Raw genomic sequence first — 13,185 nt, forward strand, 5'->3', positions numbered from 1 at the left:
TGTAGCAAAACTTCTACCACAAATCACAGCAGCAGGGAGCTGCAGTCTAATTTAGTTGGCTGTGAAGAATGTCACTGAGCAAACTGTTCTGCATAGAGACCCACATGGCTGCTGCTAAGATCCCTCTAATCTTTACAACACTGTACTGAAACAGCATAACCTATAGATACAAAAAAAAAAAATAACCTACTTGAGTAACTATGGAACATAAGTTAGGAAAGGATACCTCAAAACTGTCTGAACTTCCCTTGGCTAGGTAACCTACCTAATAGAAGGGACAAAAATTTGCATAAACTTGGTACGTTTCCCCCTGCTTCTTTGTAATAACCACTTCGTGTTTAAATAGATTTTAGAATTAATTTTGTAAAGTAGTTTATATCAGACATATAATTCTATATTGATCAAGTAGATATTCAGTACTGGATGTCATATTATAATTTTCTAACAACGACAACAGAACCCACCACCAACAGTTCTGGTTTAGTGGGAATTGCCACTGTGTCCACTAGAAACTGGGGCTAACAGATGTTTTTTAGTTGGCTGGTATAATTTAAAAACAATTTTTAAAGTTATATAATCTCATCTTCAGAGAGTGGGTAGACCTTTGCAACAAGGGAATCTTAAGAAGTAAGGTTTACATATCCTGGGAGAGATGGCCTTCATATTTTTACTTCCCACAGAAATAAGAGTCCATATGTGCTTGCAAAATAAGACTCAATCTATCACTATTGTAAAGGCAGAATTAAGTAAAGTAACCCTACTTCAAACACTGACTAAGTACAATCCTTTTTTTTTATACTTCATAATTACCTGCAAAAGACAGCGAAGCTGCATTACCAAATTCAATAAATGTTAGTATATTAAATAATTTTAAATTTATCTGCTTCTCTCTATAGGGTCCCAAACAATCAGGCCTGATTATCTTACTATTCCCTAATGAATAAGCAATGAAAATTTTCTTGAATTGCTTTTAATGTCACCTCATTAGTCAACCATTGTATACATTTCTGGCTTGCTCATTGCTGTTGGCATGTGGAGTTTTGTCTCACTGTCTCGATAATGCCATTATGCATGTGTGTGACATTGTTAAAGGCCACCACGTTTGATTCAAGATGGTAATCATTTTACTCCAGCCTATTTGCTCACTCGTAACCATTAAAATATTTCAGCCCAGACATTTATTTAAACGTTATGTTAAAAAACCACCACCCAACAACAACAAAAAAGCAACACAAAAAGCACAGTATTATTGAATACTACTAAATTGTTTATCTCAGTATTGTCCAATAAATTCCAGTGATTATGACTTTGTAAAATAAAAGAAAAATACTTTGTGTGCTTTTCATCAAGAATTGTTCTTTGCCTTAGAGAAAAAAATGATCAGAATAAATGACTTTGGAAGGACAATGCGTAAATTTTATTCACCTCTAATATATCCATTTTTAGCCATCTTTCAAAAAGCACACAATCCTATGCTTTCAAATCTCCCCTTATACATAGATCAAATATGATCATAGTTTTATTACCTTTATATACTGTTGTCTTCTTGATACTCTGCCATAAGAGAGTAAAAAGCAATATGTACCATCCATGTTTTCAGCAATGTTCGTGTAAGATGGTTTTAAGTAATTTTTTTTTACTGTCTCTTAATGCACACAAGTATCAACTTCCCTCTCTGGATGACAGAAGTAAGCAGAAATTGACATTTATATGCCTGTGATGAAATCCAAATCTTTTTCCTGAGACTATACAGAACCTTTCTTCATATTTAAATTTAAATTACTGCTGCCAGCCTTTATTATCTATTATATAACCACATTAAATTTAATCAGATATACTGCTGCCATTTCGATGAAACTTCTCTGTAGTACAGGCACTGTATTCTTACATGTTTGTACTATCTTCAGTTTTATTCTGTAGGAATAAAAAACCAACCAAATATAACCAAGCAACACAAAACAGGGGCACCTTGTAACAAGTTTCTCAGTATTTATTCCAGGTAATTAAGTAAAATCCTTTAACATATACTTTGTTATTAAGAACACAAAAGCACTTTCTAGATCTATGTCTTTAACCTAAACTCATGTCACATATCCAAAGATGTAAGATACTGCATTTTCACTTGCATATCAATAATGTAGTCTATGTAATGTGCTTCTGAACACAACAGCCTACATGCAAAAGCAAATATTGCAAGCAATCACTTACTACACACTATTAAAGGGATTGCTCTGAAGAAAATACATCAATTTGGACATTCAGTTTTAAGTGTACATGGTAAATTTTTATTATTTTAAAAATAGTTTTAGTTCAAAAATTCTCATTAGTTCTCAACAAAAAGAATAGTTATTGTCAAATGAAAATAATGCTGATCAAAATTATTATTAAGGATGGGATTTAACACAGAGTAAGATAAACAACTTTTAAGAGTAAATTTTCAGAAAAAATATCATTAAAATAAAATGTCAAGTTTATAAAAGAACAAGATCGAGGTGTGTCGTATTTAATATGTCTGTCTAGCAAATATATATATACTCACACACAGACATATGGAAGTATACAATACCCTATTTTTGGTTTTGCAATCACAGACCATCTAAAGCAAACAAAAAATAACATATTCTCTAGCATCCACAGGATTTCTTTTATAGATGAACAAACCCCACATACTTTCTTTCCTGATTTCTTTTAAATTGAGCAATTTTAAAATGAGCAAATACATTGTAATAAATACAGCATACTTCTGGTTTTAATATTGCATTTAAAATAATTTTTTCACTCTGTGAATACATACACAGGAACCTCAAAACCTGACAAGAAACCGGTAATGATGTTAGCTAGTATTCCACTGGTAGAGGAATCTTAATTTAAACAATTTACTTGCAGGAGCTCAGCAAGATTCCTCACAATACACACATCAACATTCTTCTGTTCATTTTCCTGACACAACTATTTTTTCTGGATCCCTGCTTTACAAGTTATGTCTAAATTTTCTTACTTGCTCTTGAATTCACACAGATTGTTTGAAACATACTTGATGTGTATCCTCTATATTATAATACACTTCTAACCTTACCCTGATATTTCAGTTTGTAGTTTAATTTTAAGTCACGATGTCCAATAAATTTTCCTCTTATAAGAGTTAAAGGTGTTTGTTTTTAAGCAGTTTGTACTAACAACCGTATCAAAAATGCACGATATTAATGTAGCAATGAAAAAAAGTTGGAAAACTCTTACATAAGATGGCTGCTTTTGTTCTTGAAATTACTGAGCCAGACTGCCATCTATTGGAAAATAAATTTCTTTAAATGATACTTTTTTTAAAAAAAACCTGAAGCTACTGTAAGCTATTGTCAAAAGCTAATTTTGCTAGCAACGATACTTAAGACAGCTTGATTTTTTACAAGGAAACACCCAAGTTAAACTGAACTGTGATACTATCAAGGATTTTACTACATCTTTTTCCCCCTCATGTTTTCTGGAACATGTTTTGAAGCACAGCTCCTTTTCTGACTCGCTGAACAATCAAATCCTAGTTATTTAGAGTGAAAGTTTTGTATTCAGCAAACATATGTCAGCACTGAGAAAGGTCTAAGTAGAAAGTTTTCCCAGCTCCCTTGTACAGCGGCTATTGGGGCTTTCTGTATCTTTGCATAGACAGGAGAACTAAAGAGTGTATTCAAGATAAAAGAGCCAAAAAGGGGGAAAAAACAAGCAGATAGGAACTGGGAGTAAAAAAGAAATCTATGAATCCACCATCAACCCCACGGAGTGTACAAGCCTTTGAGGAAAATGGGCAATTCCAACCAAAATGATGCTGAGGTATATAAATGTCTTTTCATCGCTCTCTCTTCAAGTAGCATAACAACCCACATTTCCAATTGCAGAATTCTGTTCAATCTGGACTTCAGTTTTATGGATACAATGAACAGTGGGTTATGCCTGCTACCTCATAATACACGTGTTTTAATGACTGGCGAAGACAGACTAGGAAACATGGAATGAGTATTTTACAAGACAGTACATCAGAAGTACAGCAAAACACAACCAGAGTTGCAAAATCAAGGACTAAAATAATAGTTTCCACTGTACCTTTAACATGACTTTCTTTTGTTTATTCCTTATAATGTACTCTTCAAATAAAAGATGATATTAACTTATTCTCATCTGACTTGGTGCAATTCATCAAACAAGCATTCACAGTTTTCACTGTCTTCATTAATTGCTCTCCTCATTCAGTAAGCCAACATATCATGCTTTTCCAGAAACCCAAAATTTTCCCCATTTCCCTTCCAACTTTAAGAACGGAATTATCCCGTGGGGACATTTTTATTCATCTCTTCCTTTTCACATCTACATTGTGGTGTCTATTCTCATTCTTCTTGCTTTTTCTTACTGCTCCATCGTACCCTTCCAGATGTTCATGCCTCCTAAGCATCAAAATCCTGCCCTTCAGTTTTCCTGTTCATCTCTTCCATGTCCGGAGGAAACTTGAGAGGCAACACAGAGTTGACTAGTAATTTGGAATTAAGGTGACTAAACTCAAACTTTTCATCTAGAAAGAGGTCTGAGGCCAGAAAAAGAACAGAATTTGCTAATGAATACAGCATCCTTACTAAGATCAGTAAGTCCTGCTCTTTCAAGTAAAAGAGATTGGCACTTAAATTCAGGAGACAATTCCGGGCTGTAGATCTTAGGTAGATAGACACTCCTTTCTGCAGTCCTGAATCAATCTAAAACTTATTTAGCCATAGCAGTACCAGGGTGATTGGGCCCTCTTCAACAGAATCAGTTGTTAAAGCAATGCTTTGAAATACACTCTGCTTCCATAAGCCTTCTCTTTCACACATCCACGTTATCCTCAGGAAGTGGCTCCTAATGCTCCTTGCTCCAACTTACTAAGCTTTTGACCCACAAGCTACTATTCCAAACAGAAATCCCCGTGTCTTGGCTTCCTATGTCTCTGAAATGCTGTTGCATGATGCAAAGAATGCAGATATCTCCTAGCAGACAGTTCTTTTGCAGAATGTAAGGGCCATGAGGTGTCATGACAGGTTTTAGAACCTGTTCAGATCACCAGACTACAGGCAAGGTTGAAAAGCCTGCACCAGTCATTGTCTCTGGAACCAACATTTGTCCAGCAAATGGCATCACCTGACACATTACCAACAGGGACCTGACTTCTACACCTCTTCAGAGATGATGTTGGCACAGCAAGCAAAGAAAGTTAGGGGGAAATCTGCTAATTTGAACCACAAGTAACTTCTTACTTGTAGTGGTACACCAGGTGCAATTCTCTCCCCTGTGCTGGAGTTGATAACAGAGAAAGACAACATTTGGTCCCACAGGCAGAAAGAATCTGTGCTCCATTGCTACCACACTTGTGTGTTTCCCCTGATTCCATCGGGTCTTGGCATGTGAGACAGCAGTGAATATGAGCCAAATAAATGCAGACAACAGAGAAGACTCTACTTACCCTACTGAGATTTTTACAGAAGCTTCCCAGGAAGGAGAAAACTAAAGTCAGAAGAAGCTGTAAGAATCTTTCTCTTCTTTAATACATATCCAAGAAATCTATTTCTGACTCTCCATATCTATATATGTCTCCACTTATCTCTTTCTGTCTGTATCTCCATGTTCTTATAAAAATATTCATTTAAGTTTCTTCAATCATTACCCTACTGACAACGCTTCTTCCACTACCATGCTTGCTGGTCCTGCCCTCAGAGCAGTTTGGTAGCATTCACCATTGCACCCATTTTCAGAGCTAAACATCTCTCCATTTTAGTGCTTCTTCCTAATTACTCTTTGACGGCTCCTTGCAGTGCATCTGTGTTTTCATATAACCCATGCTCTATACAGGGAGTCTACACACCAAGGCAAGGCAGTGTGTTAAAAACTAAAAGACAATGTGTCAAAACTGGGAGCCACTTCCTCTTTTTAATGCAGTTTAGCCAGGTAGCAACTGAACAGAGTGACCTTAAAATATTTTAAAAGGATGAAATGGATTATCTAGATCAAACAGAAAAATCCCACATCACAGTGCTCCAGCAGGAGAGAGTCACAACATGCTTTAAGCAGTTCCCACTTTTGAAGACTTGGCATCTAATTCAACATACAAGTAGATGAAATCTCAAAAACTGTATTGCCTAATTTACCTTTGTATTTGCCTGCAACATGTAAATTACAGAATTAGTGACTGAATACTTCCCGTTCACTGTATTTCATTTAGGTATGTAAAAATTTCAGTCTGACTACACAGAATCATACGGATTACATTTTCCACAAAACAGCTGCTGAGCAGATTTAAATAAGAGTTAGCACCTAAAGACAGAGAAATACTAAAAAGATGTATAGAAATGCTTAAATCAGATCAGTACCTTGTTCAGACTGACTTCAAAAAGAGTTATATATCTAATCATTCAAACATCTAGAAGGGCTTTACAAAAGTATCTGCTGTATTTCATGGCACTAACCATGTTGTAAATCTCATTCTGTCCACATATATTGTAACAAATCCTCCAGAACATAAAAGTCCTTAACTTGCCATGGTTTTTACCACATATAAGAGCATAATTTCTCTTAACTTATGAAGAACATTAATTGAAATTTAGCACTTAGCATTCTCCCTTCTGTTCTCTGCTTTATTCCCTAGGCAATCCCATTTACTTTACTTATTGAGGAAGATAATTCAATTTTTTTTAAAAAAAAGATAAAAAAAGCCTTGTTACACTGCAAGGAGAAAATGAATCCTAGAGCACTTCATGCATAGGATTAGTAGTAATAAAGTCATATTTTCAACTGTAGTTGGAAATCACTGAAGTATCACAACCGCAACAATCTTCTGTATTAGAGACTCAGTCTTTAACACCATTAGGCTATCGGGAAAGCTGTACACTAATAAAATGTATAGGAATCATAGCTGAAGCTTCTTAGCTTCCTCTTTTGGGGGGCATTTTCAACCAGATACTGCAAGCATTTAGGCTTTGCTATAGTACTGAGAACACCGATTTCACCTGATTTCTTGCACTCCCCACACTCAGAAGAACAACTAACCTGAACTTTCGGTTATGTTAGTGGGGCCATAAAAGCCATTCAGAGGTGTGGCAAGCAATTTGTAAAATAAGGGAATTTTTAAAATAAGGGAAACATAAAATTTTAAACCTGTAAGGAGCACACGATTTTTTTTTTTATTATTATGTTAGACTTGTACTATTCTCCCTCTTGTACTATTTCTTTCTTGAACGTACCACAAATAAAGCAGATATAACTCAATATATTGTCTTTGTATCCCATCTTACTTACTACATTAAGCTTGGTTTGGCTTCCACTGGTCATAAGTTCTTCCTCTGATACTTTACTAAAATTGTCCAGATAATGGTCTGATATTGTATGAGACAGGTCTTCAAAAGAGTATTCCTTTTCTTGGCACAATTTGATTTCATCTAAGAGCTTTGATAATTCTCCAGTCACAGCTTCACCTTTAAAAACAGACACACCATTAGTCAATAATTAGTATGCCAGGGGTAATTTATGGCCAAAAATGAAATGCATATTCTTTAAGCTTATTGAGTATCTGTTATTTTCCATGCCTTATCATCTAAACAGCGATCTTCATGCACAATTTTCCTCTCAAAAATAACAGCATCTCATTCCAAAATGGGAAACAATGGAGGTAATCTACACACTTCTGCATTTCCCTATACCCTGCATTTAATCAGGATGAATTACAACACACATTTACACTTTCTCCGTTTTCTAATCCTTAAAATTGGATAGAAATAGCAACTATCTAAGAATATAAAATTAATTGAGGAAAGGAAAGTTTCTACAAACATACAAAATCAGTGTCCCATATTCTGCTTTCGGTTCATGTTTGCTGCTATGATCAACTAATACACTCCATCGGTTCCATAAACCTTAAGTAGTTTAGAACTGAGTTTCTGAGCCTATACATCTGTCCCATCACAGTAGCTATGCTTTATAAACAATTCCTGCTCACTTTCTCAGGATTAAATAGAATGGTGGAAGAATATACTAGGCAAACCCCAGAAATTTAAAACATGCCTCCCTACAGCAGTCTACCGGAAACCCATGTTTAAGGCATTCTATATTGTGTTTCATGTTTTCTCCTTAATTTATCAGATATCTTCAGTTCAGAAATCCACCAGAATAGTAAGACAATGTTCTTTATATGTCTACACTAACTGTGGGCGACTACCAGAAATATGAATAGTAATAAGTATTATAATCACAACGAGCGGTAACTTTTCTGCAAATTGCTCACTGGCAGCAGCGAGACCTCCGCAGAGTAAAAAGCTACTTTTTACGAACAACTGCATTAGGTTCTGATAATCTATTGCACGTGTGTTACACGACTATCTTCAGTAAAAACACTGAAAATATTAATGAAATTCAAGTTTTTCCAGGAGAAAACAGTAAACCTAGAAGTGGTTTCTAAGATTCATACTGCTGGGAACTACAGTCCTTATATCTGCTTAGTTTAGGCTCCTTTTATGTAATTTTTCTTCATAGTCACTGTTTGTTATACTAAGGTAAATATAAATACGCTAAGGTATTTTTAAAATTACAACTGTGGCCAGTTATGACTGAAATTTTCAGAGCCAAGAACAGAAGTTGTTAGTTAAAATCATCTAACTGCTTTTTAATAGCTAAGTAACAGAGATTTTGCATTCAAAACTCTTACTACTCTTAGTAACCTTGCACAAATTTGGAAATTAAGCAAAGATATAATCAGGTTTATTTATAGTCTGCTTTTTAATTAGAAAATTGAAATTATTTGAGATTAATATTATAATACATTAAAATTTGAAGCAAAATACCTAAATACTAAGCAAAAAAATCTACAACCATGACACAGTGCCCTACAATAAAACAGGACTACTGTTTCCTACATAATTATGTTCATGTCCCCAATTCTATGTTCTCCCACATATGACCTGCAATATTTTTTACTGGGTAAGAATCAATTCTGCGTGACAGAACTGGAATGCCAAGGATGTCAACTGACCTGTGATTAAGTGTACGCTAACTAGCTGGCTGATTGCTGTTGGAATGAATACACAGAAGACAAATTTTTCCTATTTCTTTCAGTGCAGGTACTAATTAAATTCGCTATCCTCTATCCAGCTACTATTTTCATGAAAGTCACAGAAAGGTAATTGATACTGCTATACCTCATACAAATCTAGTTTAAATTATTTGAAATTAGATTGTTGGAGAATGGCAGACAGATGGATGGGAAGCACAACCAAGTAAAATTTCTTTCCTTTAGAATAAGATTACACAACAGACAAGCAAAAGCCAGCTAGCACATTTTACAGTATTCATACCTTGAAAGTGGAAAAAAGAATACAAGATCATAATCTTATAATTAAGAAATAAAATATATTAAAAGTATTTACTACTTAATTTCAGGACAGACATTTCTGTTTCATAGGGTGGTTGACTTCATGGTTCTACTAATTTCAGAGGAACTATTTATCGTCATACACCGTCTGCTAAGTACTCCAGTGGGAAGCATGAATGGAACTAGAGCTTTTGTTTACTGTCACCATGAAGATCATAATCTGTCATGCAGCAGGAAACTTAGTTTTCTCATGAAAGAAAACTCCCCCTGTAAACATGCTTAAACAAATAAACAAAACTCAGAAAAAACCCACCCAACAAACCAACCAACCAAAAAACAGACCAAAAAAAAACCCCACTCAGCTTCTAAGAACAGTTTAATTATTTGCATTTGCCATCAGCCAATTCCATTTACTTTGGATGATTACAGAAAGCAGAAGTTTGGTTCTACAGGGGGACACTGAGGTGCTGGAGAGGATACAAAGGCGGGCTACCAAGCTCGTAAAGGGCTTAGAATGTAAGTCCTCTGAGGAAAGGCTGAGGGATCTGGGGCTGTTTTAGCCTAGAGAAGAGGATATTGAGGGGAGACCTCATCATTCTCTACAACTGCCTGAAGGGAGGTTGTAGATAGGTGGGGGTTGGTCTGTTCTCCCTGCTGGAGAGTGATAGGACGAGGGGAACACCAGAGGAGGTTCCGGTTAGATATTAGGAAGAATTTCTTTACTGAAAGGGTTGTCAGCCATTGGAACAGGCTGCCCAGGGAGGTGGTTGAGTCACTGTCCCTGGAGGTGTTTAAGAGATGGGTGGATGTTGCATTGGGGGGAAGTGGTTAACATGTTGATAGGGCGGCGACAAAGGCTGATGATCTTCTAGGTCTCTTCCAGCTGATACGATTCTGTGATGACTTCCATGGAAAAGCAGGATACCACATTCAGGAAATGCCCTATTTAAGCGGTGTGGTGTGTAGAGAGTACATCAGAACATAAGATGAAAGCACATGCAAACATCAGTAGTAATTATGGCATATGAAAGATGCATTAGAAGATGAACGAAAGGGCAGCACACACACAATCTTCTTAAGAGGCATTCAGAGGTAATACAGTTGGTAGAGGTATTCACAGAGAAAGATAAAGTAAATTTAATACGTAACTTGAGTATGACAATGTCTGCAAAGTATTTTGAAATATCTAATACTCCTTTGTTTTACTTGATTATGAAATGTGTAAGGTCAATAAATTATAAAGATTTAAGATCAAATAATGTAATACACTGTAATCCACCAGTGACTCATCCTTTTTGAGAATACAGCTCCTTGCCTTCCTATACAACATGGATTACACTGTATGTAGTCAAGGTAGGTAATTCATGATGGAAAAAAGCTACTGTATCAATAACTTTAATCTCTCTTTTTCATTTTGTATGTTTGTTGAATGTGTTAGCAATAAGATTTTAATATTAAAGAGAAATTCAGTACAACTTCTGTATTCACAGAGTACACATATTTACTTTTAGCCTTTGGAGACGGAAGAACTTCCGGGGACAAAACGCAAGACTGATGTTCTGCACATTCCAAAGGGCGTTCCTCTGTACCTGCATTTCCTGTTTCCATATATTCTGCAATTTAAAGATACACATACACTTAAACTCCTGAATGAAGGGGGTTTATTACAATCAAAAATATATTGTCTACTTTTATTTTTCCAAAGACTTTTCAATTTTTCCTATTACAACATTGTAATTATCCATAAACACTGCTGCAAGGCAATCATTCATTGAAAGCATTATAAAACACTATAATGGCCAGTTCTTCAAACAGTTGAAACTGTTACAGAAATCTCACTGTAGAAGTAATGAGTTGTGACTCTGTGTTTTTCCTGTCTCCTTGAAATATCTATAACTGTTCCATTACATTATTCTTGTTGAGTCTTTCACTCAAAATTTGTGATGAATTCTTAGTCAAGACATTCAAGATGTTCACAATAAGTATATATACTGACGCTATTAAGAAAACCAAATACAAACCAAATCTTGCAGTACAGAGATAGCACATGAGGAAAAAAAAAATTCAATCAAAAATGTAGCTAAAAGCTAGCAGCCTAAAAAGCAGTATTGTAAATTCTTGTGCTTTTTCTCCTTAAAGCTTTCGTTGTCCCACCTTCATGACAATGTTTATAAAACCAGAACAAATGTAGAATGATGAAAATGCTAAACTTCATTGCTATTATTTTTATGGAAATACATACATTACTTTCACTTTGTACACAGGCTAGCTCAATGAAACACCAACCCCTTAGTAAATGTTATTGTTGGACAAATATTAAATAATAAGTTAATTGTTAATTTATGCCTTAGTGGTGTTTTGGTTTTTTCCAGTAGAGTGTCTGGTTGTCAGATCAGGTAGATATTCTGCTGCTGCATTTTCTCGATTTTCTGAAAAATGTTCTTTCTGAACAACAGTACATGTTGCAACACACATAAAAGCAAACTACAATAACTGCTTTCATCAATATCACACTGAAGGACTACAAGACTTTCTGGGAAGTGAAACCTCTCTGATTTAATTTCTACAGTCTACAATGCACTTGTTTAGCTCACTGCTATTCCTGATTAAATAACAAATCCCCAAACCAAAATACAATCTGTGATAAAATAGACATCTGAGAAAATTAAATTGGAAATGGCAGAGAATTACACGCAGTTTCAGGATGCTCTTCACGTTGTTGGGTTTTTTCAAAAGAATTTATGATTTGAAAACGTCAATATATTAAGTCTGATGTTTAGCAGTGGTCCCCTGGATAATCTGCTGTACATTTCTTCATATGAAAATGGGCACTTCTATCTTTTTTGTGTAGTGATGGAAGCAAAGATGAGCTGTAAGAGACCATCAGAAAACCAGCAGCATGACAAAATGCTCTGGGATGTTTTCCAGTTCCGTCAGCTACATTATTTGTCAAGTTGATGTGCAAGATGGAGAAGGAGTGAAAAGAAAGCTAGATACAAAGAAAAAATAAAAGGAAAAGAGGAATTCACGCCTGAAAATATTTGCTTGGTAATTGTGCAACTGTCCAAAAGCAAAACTAAAATTAAGTTCTACCACAAGAGTGTTAAAATGATTGGATCAGTAGAGTTATTAAGAAATGAAATGGATGGGAAACTGTGAAGGACTTCAACCTTGCTGTCCAATACTTTAAAACCACAGTTTTGTATGAATAATACTCTATTTTTATTCTTTGTCAGTCCCCACTTTCACACCAATGTACTTATTGCTAAAGGCTAGTTCTGAGGAGGAAATCCCAAACTTATTATAGCCTCAAAAATACTCACTTTAAAAACTGCAGAGTTCCTTCCAGAAAAACTCTGCAAAAGACTCAGCACAAGGTACAGTGCATAGGTTTAGAATGGGACAGCAGCATGTCATCCTTGTAAGAGTGCAACCCTTAAAACTTTGGACTTCTGTGGGATTTCCACTTCTAACTTGTTTTTATGCTACTGAAAATTCTATCGCATACATATGAGACAATAAAGACATGACCACAAGTTGTGAGAGGCTTATAGTCTAGGTAAATATATCCTTACCCATAAGTCAGGCATGGGAATAGGCTGCCCAGGGAGGTGGTGGAGTCACCATCCCTGAATGTGTTTAAAGGTCTTTTAGATGTAGTGTTGGGGGAGATGGTTTAGGGGTGGACTTTGTAGAGTAGGATTAAAGGTTGGACTCGATGATCCCAAAGGTCTTTTCCAATCTGAATAATTCTATGATTCTATAATATTATCAAAGAAACAGACACAAAATGGGTGACCTACATCAAGAGCCAA

At 35.5% G+C, this 13,185-nt stretch overlaps 1 protein-coding gene across 1 annotated transcript in view; it reads right to left on the reverse strand.

The window, feature by feature from the left end:
• LOC104268299 (ankyrin repeat and sterile alpha motif domain-containing protein 1B-like) overlaps positions 1 to 13,185 on the reverse strand; it is a gene marked incomplete at its 3' end in the record, with an annotated part of 132,667 nt that overhangs the window by 36,652 nt on the left and 82,830 nt on the right. Inside the window, exons 7-8 of the mRNA XM_009867011.1 lie at positions 10,876 to 10,983; positions 7,306 to 7,481 (exon numbers count right to left, since the gene is read on the reverse strand). Coding sequence (XP_009865313.1) covers positions 7,306 to 7,481; positions 10,876 to 10,983 — 284 coding nt within the window. The remainder of the gene's footprint in view (positions 1 to 7,305; positions 7,482 to 10,875; positions 10,984 to 13,185) is intronic.

This window comes from Apaloderma vittatum, unplaced genomic scaffold (assembly GCF_000703405.1).
Source record: "Apaloderma vittatum isolate BGI_N311 unplaced genomic scaffold, ASM70340v1 scaffold4023, whole genome shotgun sequence".
In the NCBI taxonomy this organism is placed as follows: domain Eukaryota; kingdom Metazoa; phylum Chordata; class Aves; order Trogoniformes; family Trogonidae; genus Apaloderma; species Apaloderma vittatum.